Source organism: Rhinatrema bivittatum, chromosome 14, assembly GCF_901001135.1.
Source record: "Rhinatrema bivittatum chromosome 14, aRhiBiv1.1, whole genome shotgun sequence".
In the NCBI taxonomy this organism is placed as follows: domain Eukaryota; kingdom Metazoa; phylum Chordata; class Amphibia; order Gymnophiona; family Rhinatrematidae; genus Rhinatrema; species Rhinatrema bivittatum.
In genome coordinates this window covers 6,179,509-6,203,438 of record NC_042628.1, presented here as the reverse complement: position 1 = coordinate 6,203,438, position 23,930 = coordinate 6,179,509, and the positions used below count along the sequence as shown (strand labels likewise).

The following is a 23,930-nucleotide window of genomic DNA, read 5'->3' as shown; positions in this document are numbered from 1 at the left end:
TCCAAAATTCAGCTGCGCAACGTATCTTCCTCCGGTATCCTAACAATCTTAACTCCTTTTCTCACTGCTTTATATTGGTTCCCTATCTGGTTCAGGATCAGTTAAAGTTACTACTTCTCACCTACAGGTGCATTCACTGTGCAGTTCCTCGCTACCTCTCCTGCCTTATCTCCTCCTATGTCCCTCCTCATGATCTCTGCTCATTGGGCAAAGCTGTTTCTATTTCTGCCCTTCTCCTCCATTGCTAACTCCAGACTCCAGCGTGTGCCTGGAACAGTCTTCTTGACTTGGTGCGTCTTGCTCAGTCTCTGGTTGTATTCCAGTCCTACTTCAAGACCCAGCTCTTTGAGATTGCTTTTAAATCCAAAATCTCAACTCTCCCCTCTCACGTTTTACTGTAATTATTAAGTGATTGCTAGAAATGATTTGCCTTGTCTGTGTGTCTCAACCATGAAAAAGGGACCATTTATGTATTTGTACGGTGCTGCATATGCTTAATAGCGCTGTGGAAATGTTAAGCAGCAGTAGTTGTTTCCCTTGGAAAATTGCCCAGAGGAACAAAGAACCCATGGACTCTGCACCTGTTTTGTTGGCGTTCTGATCTTTGCTGGAAAACAATGCATGTAGATTTGAAAATCCACCCTGAACACTTCCCTCCTCAGTCGGTCTAAGAGCACATGTGGTGTGCAACCCCAGGCGCCCTTTTAGCCAGATTAAGTGAGGGCAAATTTCAGATAGGCCCAGTTTACCTGGATAAATTTTCTTTGAAAATTGTTCCTCCCTAATTCTAGTAAGAGTAGCAGAAAAACGAGACATAACGGCATGGACAGCACCAAGAATCCTGGTCTTACCTGAGGGCCGTCGTTGGAAAACATTCTGTCATGTCCTTTGATGACAGCTGTCTGCTTCCGGCTCCTCTCTAGAGCCCGCCTGATCTCCTCTTCCAGAGCTTTGTTTCTCCGCATGTAGTTCTCATCCTCCTGCCGCATCTCCAGCATTGTCTGGGAGAACTTCAGGGGGCTTACAAAGGTGCCTCTGCTGATGTGGCCGTCACTCATTTTCCTTTGCAAGTGAACGGCTTCCCCGTTGGGGACCTGCTCAGAGTTCCTCCTCCGGATGGGACTGGACTTGTAGTGCTCTTGTGGGTCGTAGTACTCCTCGGATATGGAGGAAGCGTTCGACTTGTAGTGATTTGTGCTGCTGGAACAGTCGGAGAAGCTGTCCTGGTCACTCAGGGTTACATACTCCTCATTCTCCTCATCTCTGCCATCTTCCACGACTCCATTCTGGGCACATGAAGCCCTGGCAAGCTTTGATTCCGTTGTGGCCTTGGTCGTCTCTGCTACTTTATGGACTCCATTTACAACTGGATTCTGTTTACAATTTTCCTCTTCTTTGACAGCTTTGTTCTTATTTTCTTGCATGTTTACAGCCTTAGCTTGGCTTTCATTAATTGCATTATTTTTTATAATTATGTCTGCGACGGGAACTGTTCTCGGCTTTGGTACTGGTGGCTCGGTGCCTTTCCCATTCTTCAGGATATCTGGAGCATTATTTATATTAGAGTGAAGGTGGTGACTCCCAGCCAAGAGAGCAAAGGCTCCAATTGGACTTTCTGGAGTTTTTGCTTTGGGAATCTCCAAAACCTTTGGAAGCTCTGGAATTTTTGGTCTGGGGCTCTCTGAAACTTTCAGTTTGGGGCTCTCTGGGGCCTCCGGAGCTGTAGAACTTGGATCAGTCTTAGTGGTCTCCAGAACCTTGGGTTTCTCTGCTTCACTGGTGGGGCTAGGTGGTGCTTTCCTGTTATCTTGAGTCTGGTTCGCTTCTTGCTCCTTATTTTGCAGCATCGACAGGTGCTGAGCCATTGCTTGGGCTGTGTCGCAGATTTTGATTCTGTTAATTTGTGAAAGCTGTGGATTCTTTATATTTGGGTCAACAATGTTAATGTAGCCTAGGATTTCACTGCCTGGCTCTGGGTCAGGCTCCACCCAAGTGGGCAAATAGTCAAACATGTTGGCTTTTTCCATGTTTTGGAGCGCTGGGTGAACGTTCAAAAGCCTTTCTTCCCGAAAATCAAATTGCTGTTTGGTTGCCTTGGCTTTGCCTTTGAGATCTTTTTTGCAGTCTGGAGCATTGCTCCCCTCTTTCGATCCACATTTGTTGTCGGAAGAAGCCACGCCGACATCGCTGGCACTTTTTGTTGCCACAAGGGCGTATTTAGGATGAATTAATTTCTTAGCAACGTCCGCAGCAGGTGCTACTGGTATTGCAGTGTGCTGGAGAAAGAGCTCTGGCTCCGGCTCATTCTGTATAGTTACTGCCTTTAAGCTTACACCTTTGGAGTTGAGGTACAGTTCCTGGAATTGTTTATCAAAGGTTTCCACCACTTGGCCTGTGAGGACCGTGATGACATTCCGATCAGTTCTTGCCGCCGACCAAGTGAAGCTACAAACAAACAAACAAAGGAGACTTCAATCCAGAGCAGCTGAGGTCAACAGGAACAAGTCTTTTGATCTATTACAAGCCTGTAGTCATAACAATCTATTGGCTAGCCCTGGGTGTCTTGTCTGCCTCTTCCTCTCTCACTCAGCTTGTAACCTTGGTTTATTTTCCTCACCTCTCTTATGGTGCACACATCACCCAGTGGCCAAATGAACAGTTCAGTGCCAGTGACAAACTTTGGTGTTATTTACTGCTCCAGCATGCAAGACAGTTTCTTGTTTTGGCAGTGACTTATGGCAGGAGGATTAAGGCTACCCAGAGATGCTCCTCCAGGCATCACATTTCAGTTCATATTCCTTGAGGCCTAAGAGCTAGCAATGCTACCGACATTAATGCACGCTGCCAATCCTAGACCCTCACGTGGGTGAGCAATCACAGAGTAGAAAGTGCTGGTATTTGTTCTTTTCCTTAGGAATCAAATTGTGTTGGTTTTGCTAGGGAAAACCCCCACTTTTGGATTATGTCTCAGCAGATCTTGCTTTTCACTTAGTTACATTTCTGGCTAAACTGAAATGCAAGGTGATCTCCCCTATAGAAGCAGCGGCAGCAGCTGACACAACAGGAAGAGGACTGGGAAGGTGATTCTTAATCTCACTGGTGCATCTCCTAACAGAACATGAGACAAGCTTTCTGGTTTTGGTTTCTGGCAATATGAGCAAACTACTCTGCTTCAGTTCTCTCCTACTAGTGGCAGCTTTGCCTGGTCCCCAGCTGCTGCTGAGAGAGTGGGAGATGCTGCAGATGTTGCGGGAGGGAATGGACCATCACTGGCAGGTGGTAGTCTCCTGCACTTAGGGCTACTCTCTCTCTTGTGCAGCAGTGGTGGACTGGCTGTATATACCCTGAAAGGCTTTCAAGTACCCAAGGGGTACACAACCCCTAGTTGAGAATCACTGTGCTGTGTGGTGCACGTATGTAGCACACACGCATGCATGCTACTTATATGCTGTTCACGTGCAGCACACATGCATTTCCTCGGGAGGCTGTATGCACACAGGAAGCAGCTCCTACAGTACAGGGTGGGAAGAGAGAGAATACCTGTAGGCGCCACAGACAGCACGATCTCCGTCCACAAACATGAACTTCTGCGCCAAGGCTCCCGTAAACTTAGTGGTCGAGCGTGTGTAGAACTCCGTTCCACCTGCACAACGAACTCTTAGATTCTGAAAAACAGAAGGAGGCATGGTGAAGACAATATCCTACAGCCATTCCTCAGACAAGGCATGGACGATGGGGCCAGTATCTCCTCAGAGCTGGGTGCCGCTGCGCCAATCAGCTCAGGTCTATAGTTTGCAGGGGTGAGTGGTCCTCTCTTAGCCGCTCAGCACAGACAGTTACGTGAACAGCTTCACAGTCAAACCTTCTGCAGCTGTGCGTTGGCAATTCATTCAATAGAAAACCCGAACTGGGAAAACTGACAGATTTTTCAGTGAATAAAGTCCAGCTATGCGGCTACATACTGAGTCAGGCAAGAAAGAAGTTGCACTAGGAACAAACTGTGATGAAATATCCTTTAGGGATCAAGCCTAGAACACAGGGAGAGCCATTTTCAGAGGCGCTTTACCCATGGAAAGGGCTAATTATAAAACCACCCAAGCTGTATGCGGGAAAACGTACATGCGTATGTCCTGCAGATTGAGCGGAGGCGGAGCTGGGGAGGGTTTTGGAATTTCCACAAACGTTTCCTGCACACAAATCACCACGTGCAATTGTCGGTGGGCAGGTTTTCAGAGTGTACATGCACACGTAAGTCACACGCTGTAACTCACACATCTATCTGCAGACTTTCTTATGTGCACCATTACTGAATTATCTCCTCAGCATATATTGTCCAAAATGACCTCTGTGGCCAGCATGCAAGACTTGATCTGAGTTACAAGACATGGAATGCGTGCTGTTGAGCTCTAATCTGGGCAAGTATTTTGATCTGAATTTGGCATAGGGGTTTTGGCTCCAACAGGAGATGGGTAGACCCTGTTTGGCACTCACCGCGGTTGCTTGCTATCTTAATGCTACTTTTTTTTTTTTAAATAGACTGACACCTTTTAAAGGACCAACAAAACCACGGTTGGTAGTAGTTTAGTTTTCAGATGACAGCTGTGTGATCGCCCGAGCTTGGGTACTAAAAACATCTGTGTTGTTGATCCCAGCCTATCAAGATTTAAATTTTCTGCAGGATAAATATGGCCAAATTACAACTTTGTTGTAAACTTGCCTTGAGCATTTGCTGTAACAAAGAGGCAGTCTTAAAACAAAAGTTGATGACAACAAAATCAAATGCTGTTTTTTAAAACTAGAACGAACATAAGAACACAAGTTGCCATACTGGGTCAAACTGAGGGCCCATCAAGTCCAGCATCCTGTCTCCAGCAGTGGCCATCCTAGTCACAAGTACCCGGAAAGTACCCAAACATTAAATAGATCCCAAGCTACTAATGCAGATAATAAGCAGTGCCTATTCTCTAAGTCAACTTGACTTATGGCAGTTTATGGACTTCAAGGAACTTATCCAAATCTTTTTTAAACCCAACTAAGCTAACTTCCCTAACCACATCCTTTGGCAATGAATTCCAGAGCTTAATTGTGCTGTGAGTGAAAAAGAATTTTCTCTAATTAGTTTTAAATGTGCCCCATGCTAACTTCATGGAGTAGCTAGTATTTCTATTATCCGAAAGAGTAAATAATTGATTCACATTTACCTGTTCTAGTCCTCTCATGCTTTTAAACACCTCTATCATATCCCCCCTCAGCTGTCTCTTCTCCAAGCTGAACAGCCCTAACCTCTTTAGCCTTTTCTCACAGGGGAGCTGTTCCATCCTCTTTATCATTTTGGTTGCCCTTCTCTGTACTTTCTTCAGTGCAACTATATCTTTTTTGAGATGCAGTGACCAGAACTGCACACAGTATTCAAGGTGCGGTCTCACCATGGAGCGATACAGAGGCATTATGACATTTTCCATTTTATTCACCATTCCCTTCCTAATAATTCCTAACATTGTTTGCTTTTTTGACCACTGCAGCACATTGGGCTGACAATTTCAATGTATTATCCACTATGACACCTAGATCTCTTTTCTGAGTGGTAATCTAACATCGTATAACTAAAGCATGGATTATTTTTCCCCTTGTGCATCACTTTGCGGTTGTCCACGTTAAATTTAATCTGCCATTTGGATGCCCAATATTCCAGTCTTCCAAGGTCCTCCTACATTTTATCACAATCCGCTTGTGATTTAAGAACTCTGAATAATTTTGTCATCTGCAAATTTGATCACCTCACTCGTTGTATCCCTTTCCAGATCATTTATAAATATATTAAAATACAATTACTTCTAATTGTACAACTTGAGGTAAATGTTGCGTGCAACGAGCATTACCTTCGCAATAAAACAGTGATGTAAAGATTTCGTCTCCGTGTTAAATGAGTATATTACATATAGCTGGAGCGATGACATACATGACAGAGAGAAAAGAACTGAACTGGATTAATGTAGTCTGTGATTCTCATCCTGATGTTTCAGCAAGTTAAGCTAGGTTTGACCTTTTTCTATGAAAAGATTAGATTGGCTCATGTTTACCTCTGTATAGTCTTAATCCCCTGCCTTTGCAAACACTCTGCGTTGTGACACAGAAATAGTGTTTAAGACGTTAAGAGGTAACACCCAGCTGAGAAAAAGAGGGCCAAACGTCTGCATCACATTTTTATCCTAATACAGTAAATCGTGTTTATTTCATCTGTTACTGGAAGAAAGTAAAAGTATACAGCAAGCTGAAGAGACTGGTAAAAGGCAGGGGCGAGTGTGTGCGTAGCCAAGGGTCAATGCATGCCAGCCCTGCAAATTAATCCCACAGGCAGGTAGAGAAGTGGAAAATTCTCTTTGTGCTGGGGGTACGATCACAGCAGCTGGTACATTTGATCTACTCTGGGAGCATCGCTGGGTACCCCAGGCCTTCAGCCAACATCAGAAGGGAAGGAGGTGTCCCCCCTGGCTGCAGGCACTGTGCTTCTCCCCCTGCCCCCCCCAACTTGATACAAAGCATTTTATTAAAACAACACTTTTTACATGTAAACAATTAGTAATAGAAAATGTCTTTCGCAGCTGTTACAAAGTGTACCGGTCCGGTACCACTGAAATGCTGAGAGCGCCCTGTAACTATCTCGGTAATAAGCCTGCGGGCGGGGTGTGGAGCTCCCATACTGGATTCAGACCGGCTGAACGCCGTGGGCTGCTTTGTCGTGGATATAAAAGACCGGCACTGAGTCATTCAGCAGACGACACTGACCCGCCTGCTATTTGCAGTGGTCCTTTTCCTATTGATGCTAAGTTACTTGAGCGTGCAGAAGAGGCGAGAGAGAGAAATGCTTTCTGGGATTTACGTAACATGTTCCCCGGGGTTTCATGCAGCCAAGGCCTGATCTTGTAACTCTACCCACTGCCCTGGTATTAAGTTTCTTCTTTGCCTGTGAAGGGGCAGGTTACATCACTGGGATCACAGACTGGAGTCACCTGTGGCCGAATTCATAATTCAGGGAAAATTCGTCAGCTGAACCAAAAGCGGCTGCGCGTTCCCGTTAGGGTGGTTTCTCCAGGGCTGGATTTTGGACTTCAGTGCCCATAGACACTCTTAGGGGATGGAGGAGGACGTGGACATTTCCCTTCTACGCACACCCACCCCCAGTCCTGCTATCCCTTCCCGCCTGGCTCCTTGCAGCAATGGATAGAAGTTAGCATGGGGCCTGTGCTCACAGGTTCTGCAGCAGCCCTGTTCCCTCCTCCTCAGCCCACAGCTTGTGAATGTGCCCTGGGCTGAGAAATGGTGCCATCGGGATCCCATACTTCCAGCTCTGAGCCGGTATCAGGAGCAGCATACTGGGAACATTTGCGTTGTGGTCACCCTCCGATTACAGTTCATTACCAGTGTGGGGGTGGGAGAATTAATTGTAAATTGCCTTGACATATGATATGAAAGCTAATTTAATCAAATTAATACACTAAACGTGTTAACTTTCAACTCTTTCACTTCCTTTTACTACACCACTAATCCACACACACACACACATTCATTCTCTCTCTCACACACACACACATTCATTCTCTCTCACACACACACACATTCATTCTCTCTCTCACACACACACACACACTCATTCTCTCTCACACACACACACACTCATTCTCTCTCACACACACACACACTCATTCTCTCTCACACACACACACACATTCATTCTCTCTCACACACACACACACATTCATTCTCTCTCACACACACACACTCTCCACCCCTTCCCCGCTTTAGCAATAACCCCAGTCCACTCCCCTCTCCTTCAGACCTGAACCCAGTACTCTTCCCTTTCACCCTTCTCTGACTCCAGCAATCTCCTCCCTCCCTACAAATCTCTCTCAGCTCCTTAACTTGTGCTCCAGGATGTCTCCTTCCTCCTCCCCCTCTCTCTGCCCTCAGCTGAATTTAGTGCTGGGATTACCTGATAGATGCAGGCTAGGTTGAGTCTCCTCCAGCCCCTCCCCACAGACTTCCTGTTGATAAAGGAAGGGGGAGCAGCAAAGCTGAGACTGACAGATCAGAGCAGAAAACAATTATTCTGCTCCCTTTTCAGCCCCTCCCCTCCTAATACTCTGCCTGAAGGGGAGGGGCTAGAGCAGTAACTTTCCAAGTATTGGGATTGGATGGCATCTTCTTACTGGAAGCAGTTGCCCATGTTGCCTATGTATAAATCTGGGCCTGGGTTTTTCAATACCAGAATATGTTAACATAACGTAAGATGCGCCATACTGGGTCAGACCAAGAGTCCATCAAGCCCAGTATCCGGTGTCCAACAGAGGCCAATCCAAGTCACAATCCAGCCCCAAACATTAAATGAATAGATCCCAAGCTACTAATCCTTATTGATTAATAGCAGTTTATGGACTTCTGCTCTAGGAACTTCTCAGTTGCACTATCTGCTGTAACCACTGCTGTTGTTGCCTACTGTGTTCCCTCTACAAGCCAGGGCAGGGATAGGTAAATCCAACTCTAGAGCGCCACAAACTGGTCTGAGTTTCAGGACATCCACAATGAATATGCATGAGACGAGATATTTGCATACAATGGAGGCAGTACATGCAGATGTCTCTTAAAACCGGACCTTTTTGTGACACTCCAGGACCAGAGTTCCTGACTATTCCTGAAAAAGCAGCACACGCAGCAGAGCACGGAGCTGTGCTTGCTCTGGTGCAGCAGGATGAATACGGCCCATGTCAGAACAGGCCATACCTTCCTTAAACTTGATAGGATCCCTTTATTTGGGGGGGTGGGGGGACGACTTTTCCCCTCTATTTCATTTCTGTCCTCTCCTAACAAGTCGTGTCCAGTCACTGCAGGGACAGTCCTGGGCCAGGGGTCATTTGCCAGAGCTTCTGTTGGAGCCCTGCAATCACAGGCCCTACATCTGCTACCAAGCCATTCCTGATAGGGAGGGCCTTGCAGACTGAGTATTTTCTCAGAAAAATTACATCCGTGTGTGCATTTGCTTTCAAACTCCTCGGGCGACTGGACAGGTGCACAGTTACACCTCCTCTTTGCATGTATGCTTTAAAATAACTTCTCTCCTCATTTTAGTTAAAGAACAAATGAAACCGGGTTTCACACGCCGAGTCTGGGTCAGTTTAAGTGCAGCCACTGACGCATAAAAGGTTGCGAAGATTACCCCCTTAAAGGGGGAGGCTAAACAAGGGGCAAAAGATTTTAAAAAAAGATTAAAGAAAATTCTAGCCCCCTGCCTTTTCTAACAAAAAAATGCATTCTTAAATTTAAAGAACAGGAAAACGATCAGGGGCGTCACAAGCTCCCACAATGCATTTCAGGCGAGGCCTGGTCACCCCAAGATGAAGGAAGCGATGGCATCAAAAGCGCTGCTCGTTTAAATGCGATAACTGATAACGGAAAGGCTTGGAGTCTTGGGAATGGAGACTTAGCTGCCTGATGAGAAGGAAGGACTGTGATACTGTAAAAAACGATTCCTCTGTGCTGCTCCCGGTAGCAGACCTGATGATCTTTACCTGCTCTGGCAGAATACAAATCCTTCGCCAGCAATGACGACATCGGTTAAGGGATAAAGTTACCATTGTGCCCTGAAAGAAGGCCAAGCACGATTAGCAGAAGAACAGAACGGGTCAAACAAAGCAGTGCACGGGAGGAAATGCCAGGACAGAAACAGAGACCCATTTTACATGCTGCCAAAGACACGTAAAGTAGAAAATAAAAACAAAACAAACACTTTGAGAGACCTTTTTCTTTAATCCAGGAGAGGAGCGGGCTGGCCTGGTGCTTAGAAGGATTCAGTGTGAAGAACACTCGTCTGTTTAGAAGTCTAACCAGGTGTCCTGTTCTGGTCAATTCATGCAGTCATCCCATGACCACACGATTTCTAGGATTCTCACTCTCTTTTTCCCCCCCCAAGCATCCTCATGTCTGTGCTGGGGGCCATCTTAGACCCGACCGAATCCTCCTGGTCTCTCTTCTCCAGTGTTTCCATGTACCATAGAGTAGTTCAAATTAAATGATGGAATATAAGCAAGCTCTATAGAGCTCCATCAATATGTAATTAATTATCTTTCCCCTTTATTACATATTTTTATTCCTTCATCTTTAGCTCTCTGCCATTGTCCTTATAAGAATGAAGTGGTACAACAACGCGCCGTTGTAAAGACTGGAAGTTCCCCTTCATTTCTGCTTTGAAACTCTCTTCCACAACTGGGGTCCCCACATACTTCAATAATTGTACTAACCTATGGTTTTAATCTCCTGCAGTCATAAGAAACTATTGTTGTTTCCCATGTAAAAAGGCAATCAGAGAATCAAATATTAGCGTGGACAACTATCCTGAATTTGAAGGGAAAGTCCCCCATTTTGTTAAAAAAAAAATAAAAAGCAGGTCATATTTCTGCTCTGTTCTACACAGACCAACATAGGCTCACTTTGTGGAAAGGAAGAGGTGTCTTATGATGCTCTACGTTGGGCAAGTTTGGACATCGGGAGAAATGACCCCTTTTGAAGATCTTAAGGCTCAATATAATTTAGCAAAAGGTTCTCTCTAGATATATGAGCAGCTGAGTAAACGCTTACAACGTTGCAGAGTTCCTAGAAAACCTAATTTTGGAGAGGGGGAGGGGGATTTAAAAGAGTCTTTGGTCAGCAGGCCAGATTAAGTGTAAATTAATTACATCTACTGTGCTAGGACACTGTTAATGAATCATTAATCCAGAAATGGAGCACCGAGCACAAGTGGGATTGGAGGAAGTATCTGGGAAGGTGTCTTGGCATCTCGATTTGTTGCAAGAGTTCAGAACTGATGATTTGATTGTTCTACTGTACGTGCAGATTGTTTTTTTAAATAGATCCCAAAGGCAGCCCTAGCCTTAGAGCTTTGGCAGAGGGATTTCTCTGAGGTATATCAGAACCAAGTCTGTTCGGTCAGCAGGGTAATCTCGATGTTTCCACTAATGTTAAAAAAGGAAAAATATAAAAGCTGATATTTTCACTGTAAGGAGATAGATCTAAATTTGATTTGGTCTGGGAAAAATTCATCTTCTGAGAAGATGCAATTGGCTTGTAACTTACATCGGATCATTTTGGTCTCTGGTGGTGGTGTGTTTTAATTTAATATTTCTATTCTGCCTTTCATGGCTCGTTAGTCACTTTAAAAGAGATCACAGTAAAGTTAGCTGGGTTATAAACAAACAATACATGCAAATTAACAGTGAAGGAGCAGTTAGGATGCTGCATAACCTGGTCAGTTTATATCTAGATCAAAAATCACACATTGCTCAAATTTACAGAAAAATCTTAATTATCTAACCCCCCCGAGTATCATAGTTTATAGAAATCTAACCTCTCAGTTATTGACCTGTTAAGCACAGAGTCAAATATTGCAATATGCTTTCAGCTGGGGGGCTCTGCTGGTCGAAAAACCATGTTTTTAGTTGGCGCTGAAAATCCAAGCAGTCATCAGTATTTTGCAGATGGGGGAGGAGGGTGAGTTTCATAGCTCTGCACACCTCTGAACGCTCTAGACCTTGTTTTTTTTGGGGGGAAGGGGGTGTCAGTGTTTTTAGGCCAGGGTGACCAGCTCTATTGGTTGTCCCTAGATTCTTTTTGTGATGATAACCTCTTATCTTCTCAGTCAGATAAGTGGGTGCCAGTGTTAGTCAGTGACAGAATTTAAACTTTGACATTAACAACAACTGGCAGCTAATGGAGGGCGATTAAGAACAGGAAGGCCTGTTCCCATTTCCTGCCAACTCCCCCCCTGTGAGGGAGAATTATCTGGATATGGTAAATAAAATAAAAAATAAACATAGATATGGTGAACGGCTCACCCACGGGACCTCCATTTTGTCCCTGGTTTATCCGATGTCTGTCGTTAATCAACAGGTTTGTTACCTCAAGGCATTGGCTGACGAGCGCTTTTCTTTCTTCCCCAACTGTCTGATGTTGGCATGGGAATCTGCGTGTGATCAGCGCAAAGGTATACTTTGTCCAAATTGTCTTGCAATAGCTGCGGGAGGCCCATGGTACATATTGAACAGAATGGGGGTGAGCAGGGAACTTTGAGGGGGCCATGATTTAGAGGATACTGCCATTAGGAAGGACTTGAACCAGTAATTCCCGTTTCCTCAGATACCACAGCCTGTTGCTCATCTGTGTTGAATGTGGCCAAGAAACGGAGGGCGGATCCATACTTTATTTGTCTCCGTCATCTTGATCCATCTCCATTGGCTGTTTGAGTTCACTACTGTAATGGCTTGTCTGTCGTTCCCCTTCATACATCTCCCAAATGTCCCAAAAAGTAACCATCCTAAGGAATTTGCAGTTCTATGTGCTTAACCCTACAGGCACTCCCATCGTCTTTTGTACCATGACTTGGTCTGTTTTGAAATGTTATTCACAGAAACCCAGACGTAGTCTGTGGGAGGCAGAATGAAAGTTGTTTGTCTCACATTCCGCAGTCAACAAGTCAGATGTCATTCTGCCCTACCCAGTTCTGCAACCTTCTGGGGGTGTAGGCTGCGGGGTAGAAGAAGCGTGATGTTATGAGGGTGCAGGGGAGTAGGACAGAGTTATGCATGTACAGGCATGCCCCGGGATCGCCGGAGGTAGAAAGCCTCCGCCATGCCACTTAAAACCAAAAAGTTGTCCTCCCCCCTCCTTGAGCTTGCCGGGATCCCTGTATTCTGCAATCCCGGCTGCTTCCAGCATTACCAGGGTAATAGCGCTGGAAGCGGCCGGGATGGCAGAACACAGCGTTCCCGGCAAGGCCAAGGTAGGGGACAATTCTGAAGGTAACAGGTGGGTGGCTGTGGGAGGGATGGAGATGGGGCAAGTTACAGATTTTTTTTTTATTGCGAGGAGGGATGCTCATGTCAGCGGTGATTTTCTTAAGTTTAAAATTATTTTTTAGGTGCCAGCTTTCTGGGAGAGCAGAGGGAGGGTTAAGACAAGTGGCGGTGGGGGAATGGGATAACTTTAGCTGGATAACTTGTTCACTAAACAGCCACTATAAGTACAACTGGCTTGAAATTATGGAAAACAGAGAAATTGATATCCAAAGCAAAACCACCATAAATTAAAAAAAAGAAGAGAAAAAAATCACTTTGACTTCCCTTCTACTGAGCTTCCAATGAGGGGAGATTCCTCATACATTAGGAAAAGATGTTAATCAAATATACTGAGAAAGAAAACCAAAAATATACTAGAAAAGGCAAAAAGGCAAGATCCTGGGCCTGCCACTGCCTGCCATGAATTATAATACACATTGCTAAACTCTGGCCTCATCTGAGACTGCACTGAAATCTCAGAGTCAGGAAATCTTTTTAATTAGCAAATTTAATCCAACAATTACAAGGGTGTCGCAGATAAAAGTTCACCTTTTAAAGAAAAAAAAAAAAAGTCCGGCATCTGAAAGAACAACTTGCACCTACCTTACGTCAGTTTACTAACATCTAGAAAGAGAAAGACACACCCACTGACCCACAAGCAAAGAATTTCTGACTTGAATGAACAAAGTTTCATCTCTGAATTCTTGTCAGTCTGGAAGTCAAGCTAAACCAGATCCTGGCTGAGTGTCCTGAAGGAAGACTCTAAGTTCCAGGCCACTTGGCCATTAGAGGCCACTGACCCTCTCTCACTTCTTACGAAGAAAGGCAAAACACATTTCTCAGGAAGGCGACAAAACTTCCCAAAAATGGGAGGAAATGACGTCATCAGGACTGTCAGCAGCTTAAACTGTGAGCTCATCGAGCTGAATTCTCTGGCAACTGCAAATTTCTGCTCCTTTCAGTTCTCCAACTTAATTGCGGAAGCTTTGAATTCGGTAGATTTTAAGCAATTTTCATATCAGAAAACTGAATCAGAGTCTGTTATTGCAAGATTGAGGGAGCAGACGCCAGCAGCACAGCAGAAGACTTGGCCGATACATCAGAATTGGATTTGCCTACTCGAGCAGAAATACGTACCTGGTTTGGAGATCTAAGTCAAGATTTTAAAAAAGTACAAACAAGAGACCATGGCGCTATGGGGAGAAATGAAGGAGGACATGGCAGAGTTGAGTAGGAGGATGGACAAGGTGGATACTCGGATGGAAGTGCAGGCTGAGGACATTTCTCTCAAACATCAGGAGCAACAATCATTGCATTCAGAATGTGCTGCTGTAGTGGAGAACTTAGAAGATATTGAAAACTGCACCAGATGTTGCAATTTACGCTTTCATGGGATGCCGGAGACCCCGGAATATCAGGATTGCGCAGACATTTTGGTTCAGATTTGGAAAAAGTATATTGGCCATCTCCATGCCCTCCGATTCCCTTCCTACCTTTGACATCAAGCTGGAATGGGCTCATTGTTCCTTGGGTCAGAAAATGGATAATAAACCATGTGATTTTATAGCCTGTTTCCATAGTTTCATGGTAAAAGACAAAAATCCACAATTTGGCTTGCGATAAAGCTACTTGGCTTTGGAACAACCACGACATCTCTATTTTTGCTGCTCTGTCGCTGACAAAACTGCGAAAGTAGCAAGAGTTTCACCCTGTTACTGCTTTTCTCAGAAAGGAGAACACCCGATACCGCTGGTTATTTCCCTTTGGGATATGGTGTTAAAACTACTGCGGAGGCGAACGCGAACACGGTCTTCCAAGAACCAAGCCTTCCGGCCATGCAAGTGCCAACCAGGTCTCAGCCAACGGTCTCTAACAGAGAAGATCTTCGAAGATGGTAGCGCCAAAAGATGCAACTTGAAGACATTGAGTGAACTTAAGGGTTCCAATAATAATGGAAACCAGTTGATTATTGGTAAAAGAAGTTGGGAATAAGGATTTATTTAGGCTGCTGTTATACTGAGAGGGTTGTGTGTATAGCTTACTGTTTTCAGCTTGGTGTTTTTCACACTGGTCACTCACAGGAAGGGAAACTAATAGTCTGAATGATGTTTCGTCCTACATACAAAGTAGGACTGCGAGTCTTGAATAGGCAGACTGATCTGGGGATGGGGTTACAAATGTTAACAGTATCAAACTTTTTACCAGTAAACTTTATGGGGCGGGGAAAAGAGATGATTTGGTATTCTCTCATGATGTTTCCTTACCAATTTAGAACTGCTGACGCTAATTATTGGAGATTTATCCATAGGCGCTAAGAGAATACTATTACCATTTACCATGACATCTTTTAAAGTTTGCACATTAAACATAAAGGGCTTTAATTCTGGGCGGAAGAGACATCTTTTTTGGACAATCTGTGCTGCCTCCAAGCAGACTCGTTTGAAAGCCCGCTACGATTACTTAATGTGTTCCGGTGAGTTTCCTTCCCAAAACTTGGACAGCTCACTCAAAGTCTGCCAAATATACGGGGGTAGGTATTCTTATTCATAAGGATCTTATTTAGGAGTTTAAAGGATGTCAAAGATCCAGGCGGCTGTTTTTTTAATTTTGTGCATGAAAATAGAACAAAGGAATACTTTGGCAAAATTCAATAAAGTGTGGTCAGCTTATGTTCCACGGTGGGACTCCAACCTTTTAGAGAGGGATAGTGAGGATAAGGGACTTCCCTCCTGATGGCTGATTTAGGGGATTCTCTCTCTTACATCTTTGTTATTTTATTCTCAGGGGGATGACAACGGAAAGGCACTTGTGTTATTTGAGTTGCTCCTAGATAATATATTTTTCTTTTAAATTTTTTGGTGATTATAATAATTATTGTCGCTTTTCAGGGGGGGTTGGGGGCATAGGGATTAGGTATTTTTTCTTTTGATAATCACTAAAGACAGATTTGGTACTAAGGAACATTGGGTTCACTTATATTGTATAAAAAATGTCTAATGCATTATTTTTTATGTATGGACCATGGTTTAATTATTGTCATTAGCATTTTTTCTTTAATAAAAATTGTCAAATTAAAAAAAAACAAACAAACTCCCAAAAATATTTCCTAAAAAGTTTTACTGGGCAAATTGGGGGAATTTGTGGGAAATCGAGCACTCTTGGAGTCAGACGCCTCGTCTTGTTTCTCAGCCATTCCCGTTATATTTTCCTGGATAAACGGCAGCGCTCACTTTCTCCATTTTGCCACAGAGCTCAACAGCAGCAGCTTCTAGCCTAATAGTTTATCTTTTTGCAGATATCAAAATCTGCAACAGGGCAGGCATGCAGGAAGGGACAGAAAACATGAGGAGGGGTCTAGCAAAGCGAGAGGAATGGTCTGGAGACTGCCACAACAGAATGGAACAGCCTAGGGATTGAAATTCTTCTCTGGTCAAATCTAATGATCTCAAGGTGACCACAAAGGTCAGAAATATGCTTGGGTACATAGGGAGAGGAATGGTCAGCAGAAAAAAAGGAGGCAGCGATATTGCCCCGTATAAGTGCTCAGAGAGCAGTTACTACCATAAGAAACTTGCTGGCCAGACTGGGTGGACCATTTGGTCTTTTTCTGCCACTGATACTATGTTACTGTGTGTGTAGAGCTGAGCAGTTTTTTGGATGGACAGACAAGATGGGCTATATGGTCTTTTTTTTTTTATCATCATGTTTTTGTTTCTATAAAAATGTACCACTCTGAACCTGAGCCTGCCTGTGGGTGGACTTTTGGATTACATAACTCCAGTCCAAGGGCACAGGGATATATTAAGGTGGGCCTGTGGTTTCAGATTCTGCACCAGTATCAGAATTTTGTGGTGAGCACAGGTCCTAATCCTGTGCTCACCACAGCACGTGTGGTGTGATTATGATTGCCATAGTGGGCGCTGGGGTGATTATGGGCAAATGGTAGCCCGACTATGCTCATTGTATGAGGTTTCCTGAATCCGTTTCAGAATCTCCCTCTCCCGGTGGCTTGAAAACACCATAGCACCCCTTCCTGCGAAGTCACGCGACAGTCAACTGGGGACAGTCCCGTGACCCCCACACCAGTGGGACAATAGGAGCAGCTTCCTCAAGGAGAGGCAGAAGGGCGGAGGAGGAGACCTCTTGGCCCCCAAATACATACACAATAAGTCATTTATGTCATCTCACATCACAGACAAGAGTCAGAAGGCGGCAGAGTAGCCATATGGGCAATGAAGCGTTAGCAGCAAGGAGCGAGTGACACAACCTCATTAGAGATGGTGCCACCAAGATCCTGAGGTGGGTCTGGCACCTGTGGCCCGAGGAAGGCAGCCGTGTCTGACAGCTCTCGGCCCTGCCTGCTTTGTTACTGCCAATACCCGCCATAAAAGCCCCAGCAGGTCAGTGGCAGAACTTTCTGCTGTGACACTTTGACTGCTGGGCTCATTTCAACTTTCCCAGGGTGCCATGCACACAACCACAAAAATGTACCATTAAGAAGGGCTTTAAAACATTTTTTGGCCTGTGAGAAGCAAAAGGTCTATTAAAATAACATTAATAGTTCAAACACCTGATTTACCAGAGGCGCGTACACTGCACTGATAACACAGAGACTGCGTTGGTTTATCACAAGAGTGCCCGCTGCACCAATCACAGTAAGAAGGGGCTGATTTACCAGACATGCACACGGCTGTTATACCGCCGAGAAAGCACCCATTTTATAACTTGCACGCATCTATGCGCACGTTATAAAATAGCCTGACCCGCACACACGTTCGCCCAATTTTAAGTGGGTGCGCACCTATGCACGAAAATCCCACTTCTACCATGCAAGTCTAGGAATTTTAGAAGGGGTGCACATCCATGCCACGTCCAGTTTCACCCACCAGTATACCCAGTTAACAGCTTGGTCCTCCAAACCCCCCTAGTTGTAAAGCTTACGCTCTCCCCAGTTACCTTCCACCCTTAAAACCCCTCAGGTACAGCTAGTTTTGTATTTTTCAAAAAAAAACACACAACCCAAAAAACCCCCAACTTACAACTCCTTCCTAGTAGAAATAAACTTATGTGGCACGGGATCTGGGTGCACACGCACGCGTGCGAGTATTTACGCTCACATCTCTTGGCCACGCCGCAAAACACCTGTCTCGCCCAGACCACACCCATCCCCTGCCCCTTCTTGAGATGTGCACGCACATATCGGTGGCTTTTAAAATTCAGTGGGTGCGCGAGAGCCCGACTTCTGCAGGTATCCCTCGATTTTGGCGCACACCAGGCTTTTAAAATCTACCTCTAAGGTTTTCAGTAGGGGATTTTTAAATATTTTCTACCTTAGCACATCACTTGTTTATGAAACAGCTTGGAGAGATGACTCTCATCTCCTCCCTGGTCTTCATATTTCTCCTCGCTGTTTAACAATCAGAAGTCTCATTACAAAAATGCAGGTAGACAGAAAACCGTCACACTAACAAGCTTGAGCTGGCGCAGCCTGCAGGCAGGGAAGGAAGGAGCCCCGGGTGCTCTCCAGACCCAGCAGCTAGAAGTCGGAGAGAGACAGGGTGTTCCCAGAGAACCGGCCAGACACACACAGGGCTGAATCTGATTCTGGGGTGATTTTATGCTGGACCGAGACAGCAAGGAAGGAAAGTGAGAGGGGAGGCGGAAGAGGTCCAAGGTAGGACAGCGACTTCCAGAGATGAACCATTTCACTTTGCGAGTCTGATGTCAGTGCCAGGAAAACTGGATTCTGAAGAATAAAATTACTGAACATATAAATAGACATAATCTAATGGGACAAAGTCAACATGGATTTAGCCAAGGGAAGTCTTGCCTCACCAATCTGCTACATGTTTTGTAGGCGTGCATAAACGTGGATGTAGGTGAGCTAGATGATATAGCTTATCTGGATTTTCAGAAAGCGTTTGACAAAATCCTTCATGAGAGACTTCTTAGGAAATTAAAAAGTCATGGGATGGGGGCAGTGTCCTACTGTGGATTAGGAACTTGGTATAAGATAGAAAACAGCGAGAAGGACCAAATGGTCCATTTTCTCAATGGGGAAAGGTGGGGTGCACCCCAGGGATCTGTACTAGGATCGCTGCTTTTTTTTTTTTTTTTTAACATATTCATAAATGACCTAGAGATGGGAACAAGTGAGGTGATCAAATTTGCTGATACAAAATTATTCAAAGTTGTTAAATCATAAGAAGATTGTGAAAAGTCACAAGCGGACCTTGCGAGACTGGGCAACTGGGCATACAAAACGGCAAATGTCATTTAATGCGGACAGGTCCAAAGTGATGCATGTAGAGAAGAGTAACCCAAATTATAGCTGAACAATACAAGGTTCCACATTGGGCGTGACCACCCAGGAAAAGGACAATATGTTGAAATCTTCTGCTCAGTGTGCAGCAGCAGCAGCCAAGAAAGCAAACACCTCTCTATCGCTCCATGGAGCGACCTCATCTGGAGTATTGTCTGCAGTTCTGGTCACCGCATCTCAAGAAAGATATAACAGAATCAGAAAAAAGGTACAGAGAAGGACGACCAAGATGATAAAGGGGATGGAGCAGCTCCCCTATGAGGAAAGGCTGAAGAGGTTAGGGCTCTTCAGCCTGGAGAAGAGACGGCTGAGGGGGGGATATGACAGATATCTATAAAATAATGAGAGGAGTGGAACAGGTAAATGCAAATCTGTTTATGCTTTCAAAAACTACACAGATTAGGGGACATTCAATGAAGTTAGTAGGTGATACATTTAACACAAATAGGAGAAAAATTCTTTTACTCAACACAATTAAATTCTGGAATTTGTTGCCAGAAGATTTAGTAAAAGCTATTAGTCTAGCTGAGTTTAAAACAGGTTTGGACAAGATTCTAGAAGAAAAGTCTATAAACCATTATTAATATGGACTTGGGGAAAATATACTGCTTATCCCTGGGATAAGCAGCTTGGAATCTATTGCCTTTTTGGGATCCTGCCAGGTTGGCCACTGTTGGAAACAGGATACTGGGCTTGATGGTCCTTTGGTCTGACCCAGTATGGCAAATCTTATGTTTGTTAATACAGAGGTTACTCCAGATATGCTCCTTCGACCATCTAAAAATCACTTCTTTATATCAAGTCAGTTATTGCACAGGGAAAGCTGAACCTGGAGCTCAAAATGTGCTCTATCTGGGATGGTGGATTTAGATCACAGGGACTGTTATTCCCATCAGCTTAAGTCACACACATTCTCAGCTTTAGGGTCCATTTTGGGTATTCAAGAATGGATGGTGGAAACCCAGGATTATATCTGAGCTGGAAGTCACAAAGCAGTGATTTGTATCATCTGAGGGAACAGTCTCCCAGCATAGGCCATGGGGAGAAAACCAGTCTGGAAATTCAAGGTGGCCTGGGATGAGCATGGTAGATCCTTAGCGGTGAAGGAATGATTAGAAAGGCACAGATCAAGTAGAGTCTAAGGTACTACAGCAGATAGGAAGACCGGGCAGATTGGATGGGATATGGGGGTCTTTATCTGACGTCTATCTCTGTGTCTTGAGAAATTAAGAGTGTGATAATAATAAAAAAAAGGAGAGACTTTTTGATGCAGCGTGGGGGATTGTCCTGCCCTAGGCTGTATCAGGAAAGATTTAGTCGCTTAACACAACGAAGGCCTAGGCGACATACAAAGTAAAACATCCATAAAAATGTACGGTACACATGATCAACAGAGAAAGGAGAAAGGGAGAGGCTCGATGAAGCCCCAACCCACAAGACGGCACCAGATTCAGACTTCTGACTGCCTTTCCACCATGGGGTGGGTGCCTTACAGCCTGGGAAGCCTCTCACAGCACACTTAAATGGATATTAGTGGAAAATTGCTTTCTGCTGCCATACGGGGGTGAAAATGGCTGCGTCGGCTTCCTCCAGTGCAGCTGTCTCTGCCTCTCTATGGACCCGGGGGAGCTCCAGGCTTTATGCTGCTGTTGTGGACACACCCGGCTCACTGTTTGCCAGCTTCTTAGCTGGTCACACGATCTGCGATGGTGTTAAATATCATTTCACGTTCAGGGTGTGGAAAGCACATGCTGAACTTTTTTTTTTTTTTTTTTTTTTTTAAAGAGACTTTGGGCTGGTATCAGTGATGCACCCAGTGCTCCGGCCAACCCTCTAATCAAACTCATAAGCAGAATCCATTAGCGGCATGTTTCAGAAGGCGAAAGCACTTCCTAAATCTGTTTAAAAGCGTAAACAGCAGAATAAAATAGGCTGCGCCTTCCTTGGCTCTTCTTCCTCGTGATATTTATAGGGATTTGTCTGTGTGACAGGGTAGTGGCACGGACAGCTTACCACTAACTCCATATAGTGGAATGCCAACAGGCAGCCCATGGCAGAGCTGGGATTAGAGCCCAGGTGGAGGAGAAAGAGCATAGGAACAACTGGTGGCAGAACTGGCACCAGAACTAACAAAGAGAAGAGCAAAGATATCTGGTTGTAGAGCTGGGACCGGAATCCATGGTGGTGATGGAAGTCACAACATTTTAAGTCAATAGCTGTTCTGTCTGTAATACAGTAAGAGTCGAGAGGAAAAGACCCAAGCGGTCCATCCAGTCTCCCCAACAAGCTTTTTTACTCTTAGGGTAATTGTTGCTCCGTGCAGGTTACCCTTTCTTCATCACCATCATTTAGCCACTGGGAATCCTCTATGTTTATCCCATGGCGGTCCCTGTCCTCACTACCTTTTCTGGGAGAACATGCCATGCATCTACCATCCTTTCCATGAAGAAATATTTTTCACGTTGGTCCTGATTCAATCCCTTGGAGCTTCATATTATGACCCCCTTATTCTACAGCTCTCTTTCCACTGAAAAAGTTTGATTTCTGTGCATTATTAATACCTTTCAGGTATTTAAAAAAAGTCTGTATCACATCAACCCTGTCCTTCCCTTTTCTCCAGTGCATACATGTGTGTGTCCTTCAATCTAATTTCATAATTCTTTTGCTACGGACCCAACGCCATTTTGGTCGCCTTTTTCTGGACCGTTTCCATCCTGTCTCTATCCTTTCTGAGGTACGGTCTCCAGAACTGAACACCGTACTCCAGGTGAGGCCTCACTGAGGCTCTGTATACCTCCTTTTTTCCTGCTGGTTATCCCTCTCTACCCAGCACAGCATTCCTCTGGCTTTAGCCATCGCCTTGTCACAATGGCCAGGGCTAAGGCTAGAGAGACGATGGCTCCCTCTGACTTTCTCACGGACTTCATCCTGGCACCGATGCTGTGGCATGGGACTTGGCAGTACAAATAGTGCGAGTAAGTATTTTTCCTCAGACAGAGCGATGGACGCATGAGGCAGTCATGGCAGCCTCGTACGGGACATGCACAGTAGAACTTTATCGGTGGGGGGGAGCAAGAGTAAGGCCCCAAATCCTGTAGGGCCTATGGTACCGGGCCTTGTGGGGGTCTTTATCTGCCGTTCTGTTTCTGTGACTCAGCTACCCAAAACACCTGCCCAGCTCACCTAGCCCAGGTCATCCCGTTGCTGGGATTGCTCTGCTTCTGCCTCCAGCCAGCCCTTACCTTCAGGTGCCCTGCATGCATCTGTGCTCTCTCGCACATCTGGAGGAAATGCTTCACGTTGCTTTCATCCAGGATGATGTAGATGGCGACTTTCCGCTTGAACCCCGCGTCCAACATGTCCTTGAAGATGTCCACATCGGTGAACAAGTCCATGACCACGGCAATGACCTGGAGAGAGAGCAGATGGCACAATTAGAGAAAAAGTAAAAGCCACAAGCTGTTAACATAGTGGGGCCTCTGCTAGCAGATGCTACTGTACATGGTTAAGGCCAAGGCTCTTATTACAACCCCTTGCTCCTTCCCAATAAACTTAAGTTCATAAAAACTGATGTGGCATCCTCAACCTTGTGAGGCTAATCCAAATCTGCCTCTGCGGGGAGGCGTATGCAATACTCTCTCTTCAGATTTAGCTCAATATTAATGTAGAAGGCGATCGCTAGTGAAAAAAAAGTTTGGCCTGTTTTGGTTTTTTTTCACCCCTTACCACCACCATGTGGGTTACTTTAGCAGAAGTGCAATCAGACCAGTTAAAAGGATGTTTTAGCCTAGCAAAAATGCATCCCTGCAGGTGCACAGTCCTGAAGTACAAAATAAAAAATTCACACCTTTCAAAATTGTCTCTTTAATGTTCAGCAAGATAGCAAGAAAAGGAAAGAGTTTTCCTGTCGTGCCCCGAGAGCCCTAAAATTACTGAGAAAATACAGTTTCCCCCCCTATTAATACTGCTTCGAAGCATATTTCAGAGTTACAGAGGCTCGGGAAAGGGCTTCAGCCCCAACAGACATTTTAGTGATTTAGTTTGAAATTTCAACTGGAAGTTTCCTTTGGAAAACAGAAACTGAAATTTGCTCTCAGACAGCTGCATCCAGCACCTAAAGGTGCAGAAACAGGAACCAGAAAAAACGTCTCTGCCAACCTCGACCTAAGTTACGTCCTCTCCTAGCCACATCAACGAGTCTGGTGCTGGCTGACTGGTTCTGATCAGGACTCAAGAAATCAATTTATTTCAAGGGGGCAACAATCTCTGGGTTTTCCTTTTAAGAGATGTCTTCCTAATTTAGCCAGTTCCCTTCACTTCCAGACCAGAAATGCTCCGTCTTCCTCCTTTCCTGTTTGGTTTGTTTTAGCTCTTGTTTGCTTTCTGTATGGGGCCACAGTAGTTGGGTTCGCAGGTAACGAAAGACATTGGAAATTAAAAGGATCAGAAACTTCAGAACTAAACACGGAAACTTAAACAGAGACCTGGGCTTTGTTACGCACTGCCAGCCGTAATCCTGCGCCGCAGCTCTGTCACCTACTTATCTCTCTCTGCTGATACCTCGGCCCTCTTCCCCTTCACGCCACCACTGTAACGCAATCCGTCATCCACGTGCATAGTCAGGTAACTTCATCTTTGCCTTGACCTGAGAAAGGGAGTCTAACACCGGAAAGCCAGTCAGGAGATGCATTCAGCGAGTCCAATAGAAAGGCGCTCTCTTATGTGGC

At 45.0% G+C, this 23,930-nt stretch overlaps 2 protein-coding genes across 5 annotated transcripts in view; one reads left to right on the top strand and one right to left on the bottom strand.

Annotated features, from left to right (window-relative positions):
• Window positions 1-23,930, top strand: part of SLC5A10 (solute carrier family 5 member 10) — a 118,171-nt gene that overhangs the window by 45,372 nt on the left and 48,869 nt on the right. The window lies entirely within an intron of this gene.
• Window positions 1-23,930, bottom strand: part of FAM83G (family with sequence similarity 83 member G) — a 46,705-nt gene that overhangs the window by 12,473 nt on the left and 10,302 nt on the right. Inside the window, exons 2-4 of the mRNA XM_029576064.1 lie at window positions 22,446-22,613; window positions 3,541-3,665; window positions 852-2,445 (exon numbers count right to left, since the gene is read on the bottom strand). Of these exons, the coding sequence (XP_029431924.1) occupies window positions 852-2,445; window positions 3,541-3,665; window positions 22,446-22,613 (1,887 nt within the window). The remainder of the gene's footprint in view (window positions 1-851; window positions 2,446-3,540; window positions 3,666-22,445; window positions 22,614-23,930) is intronic.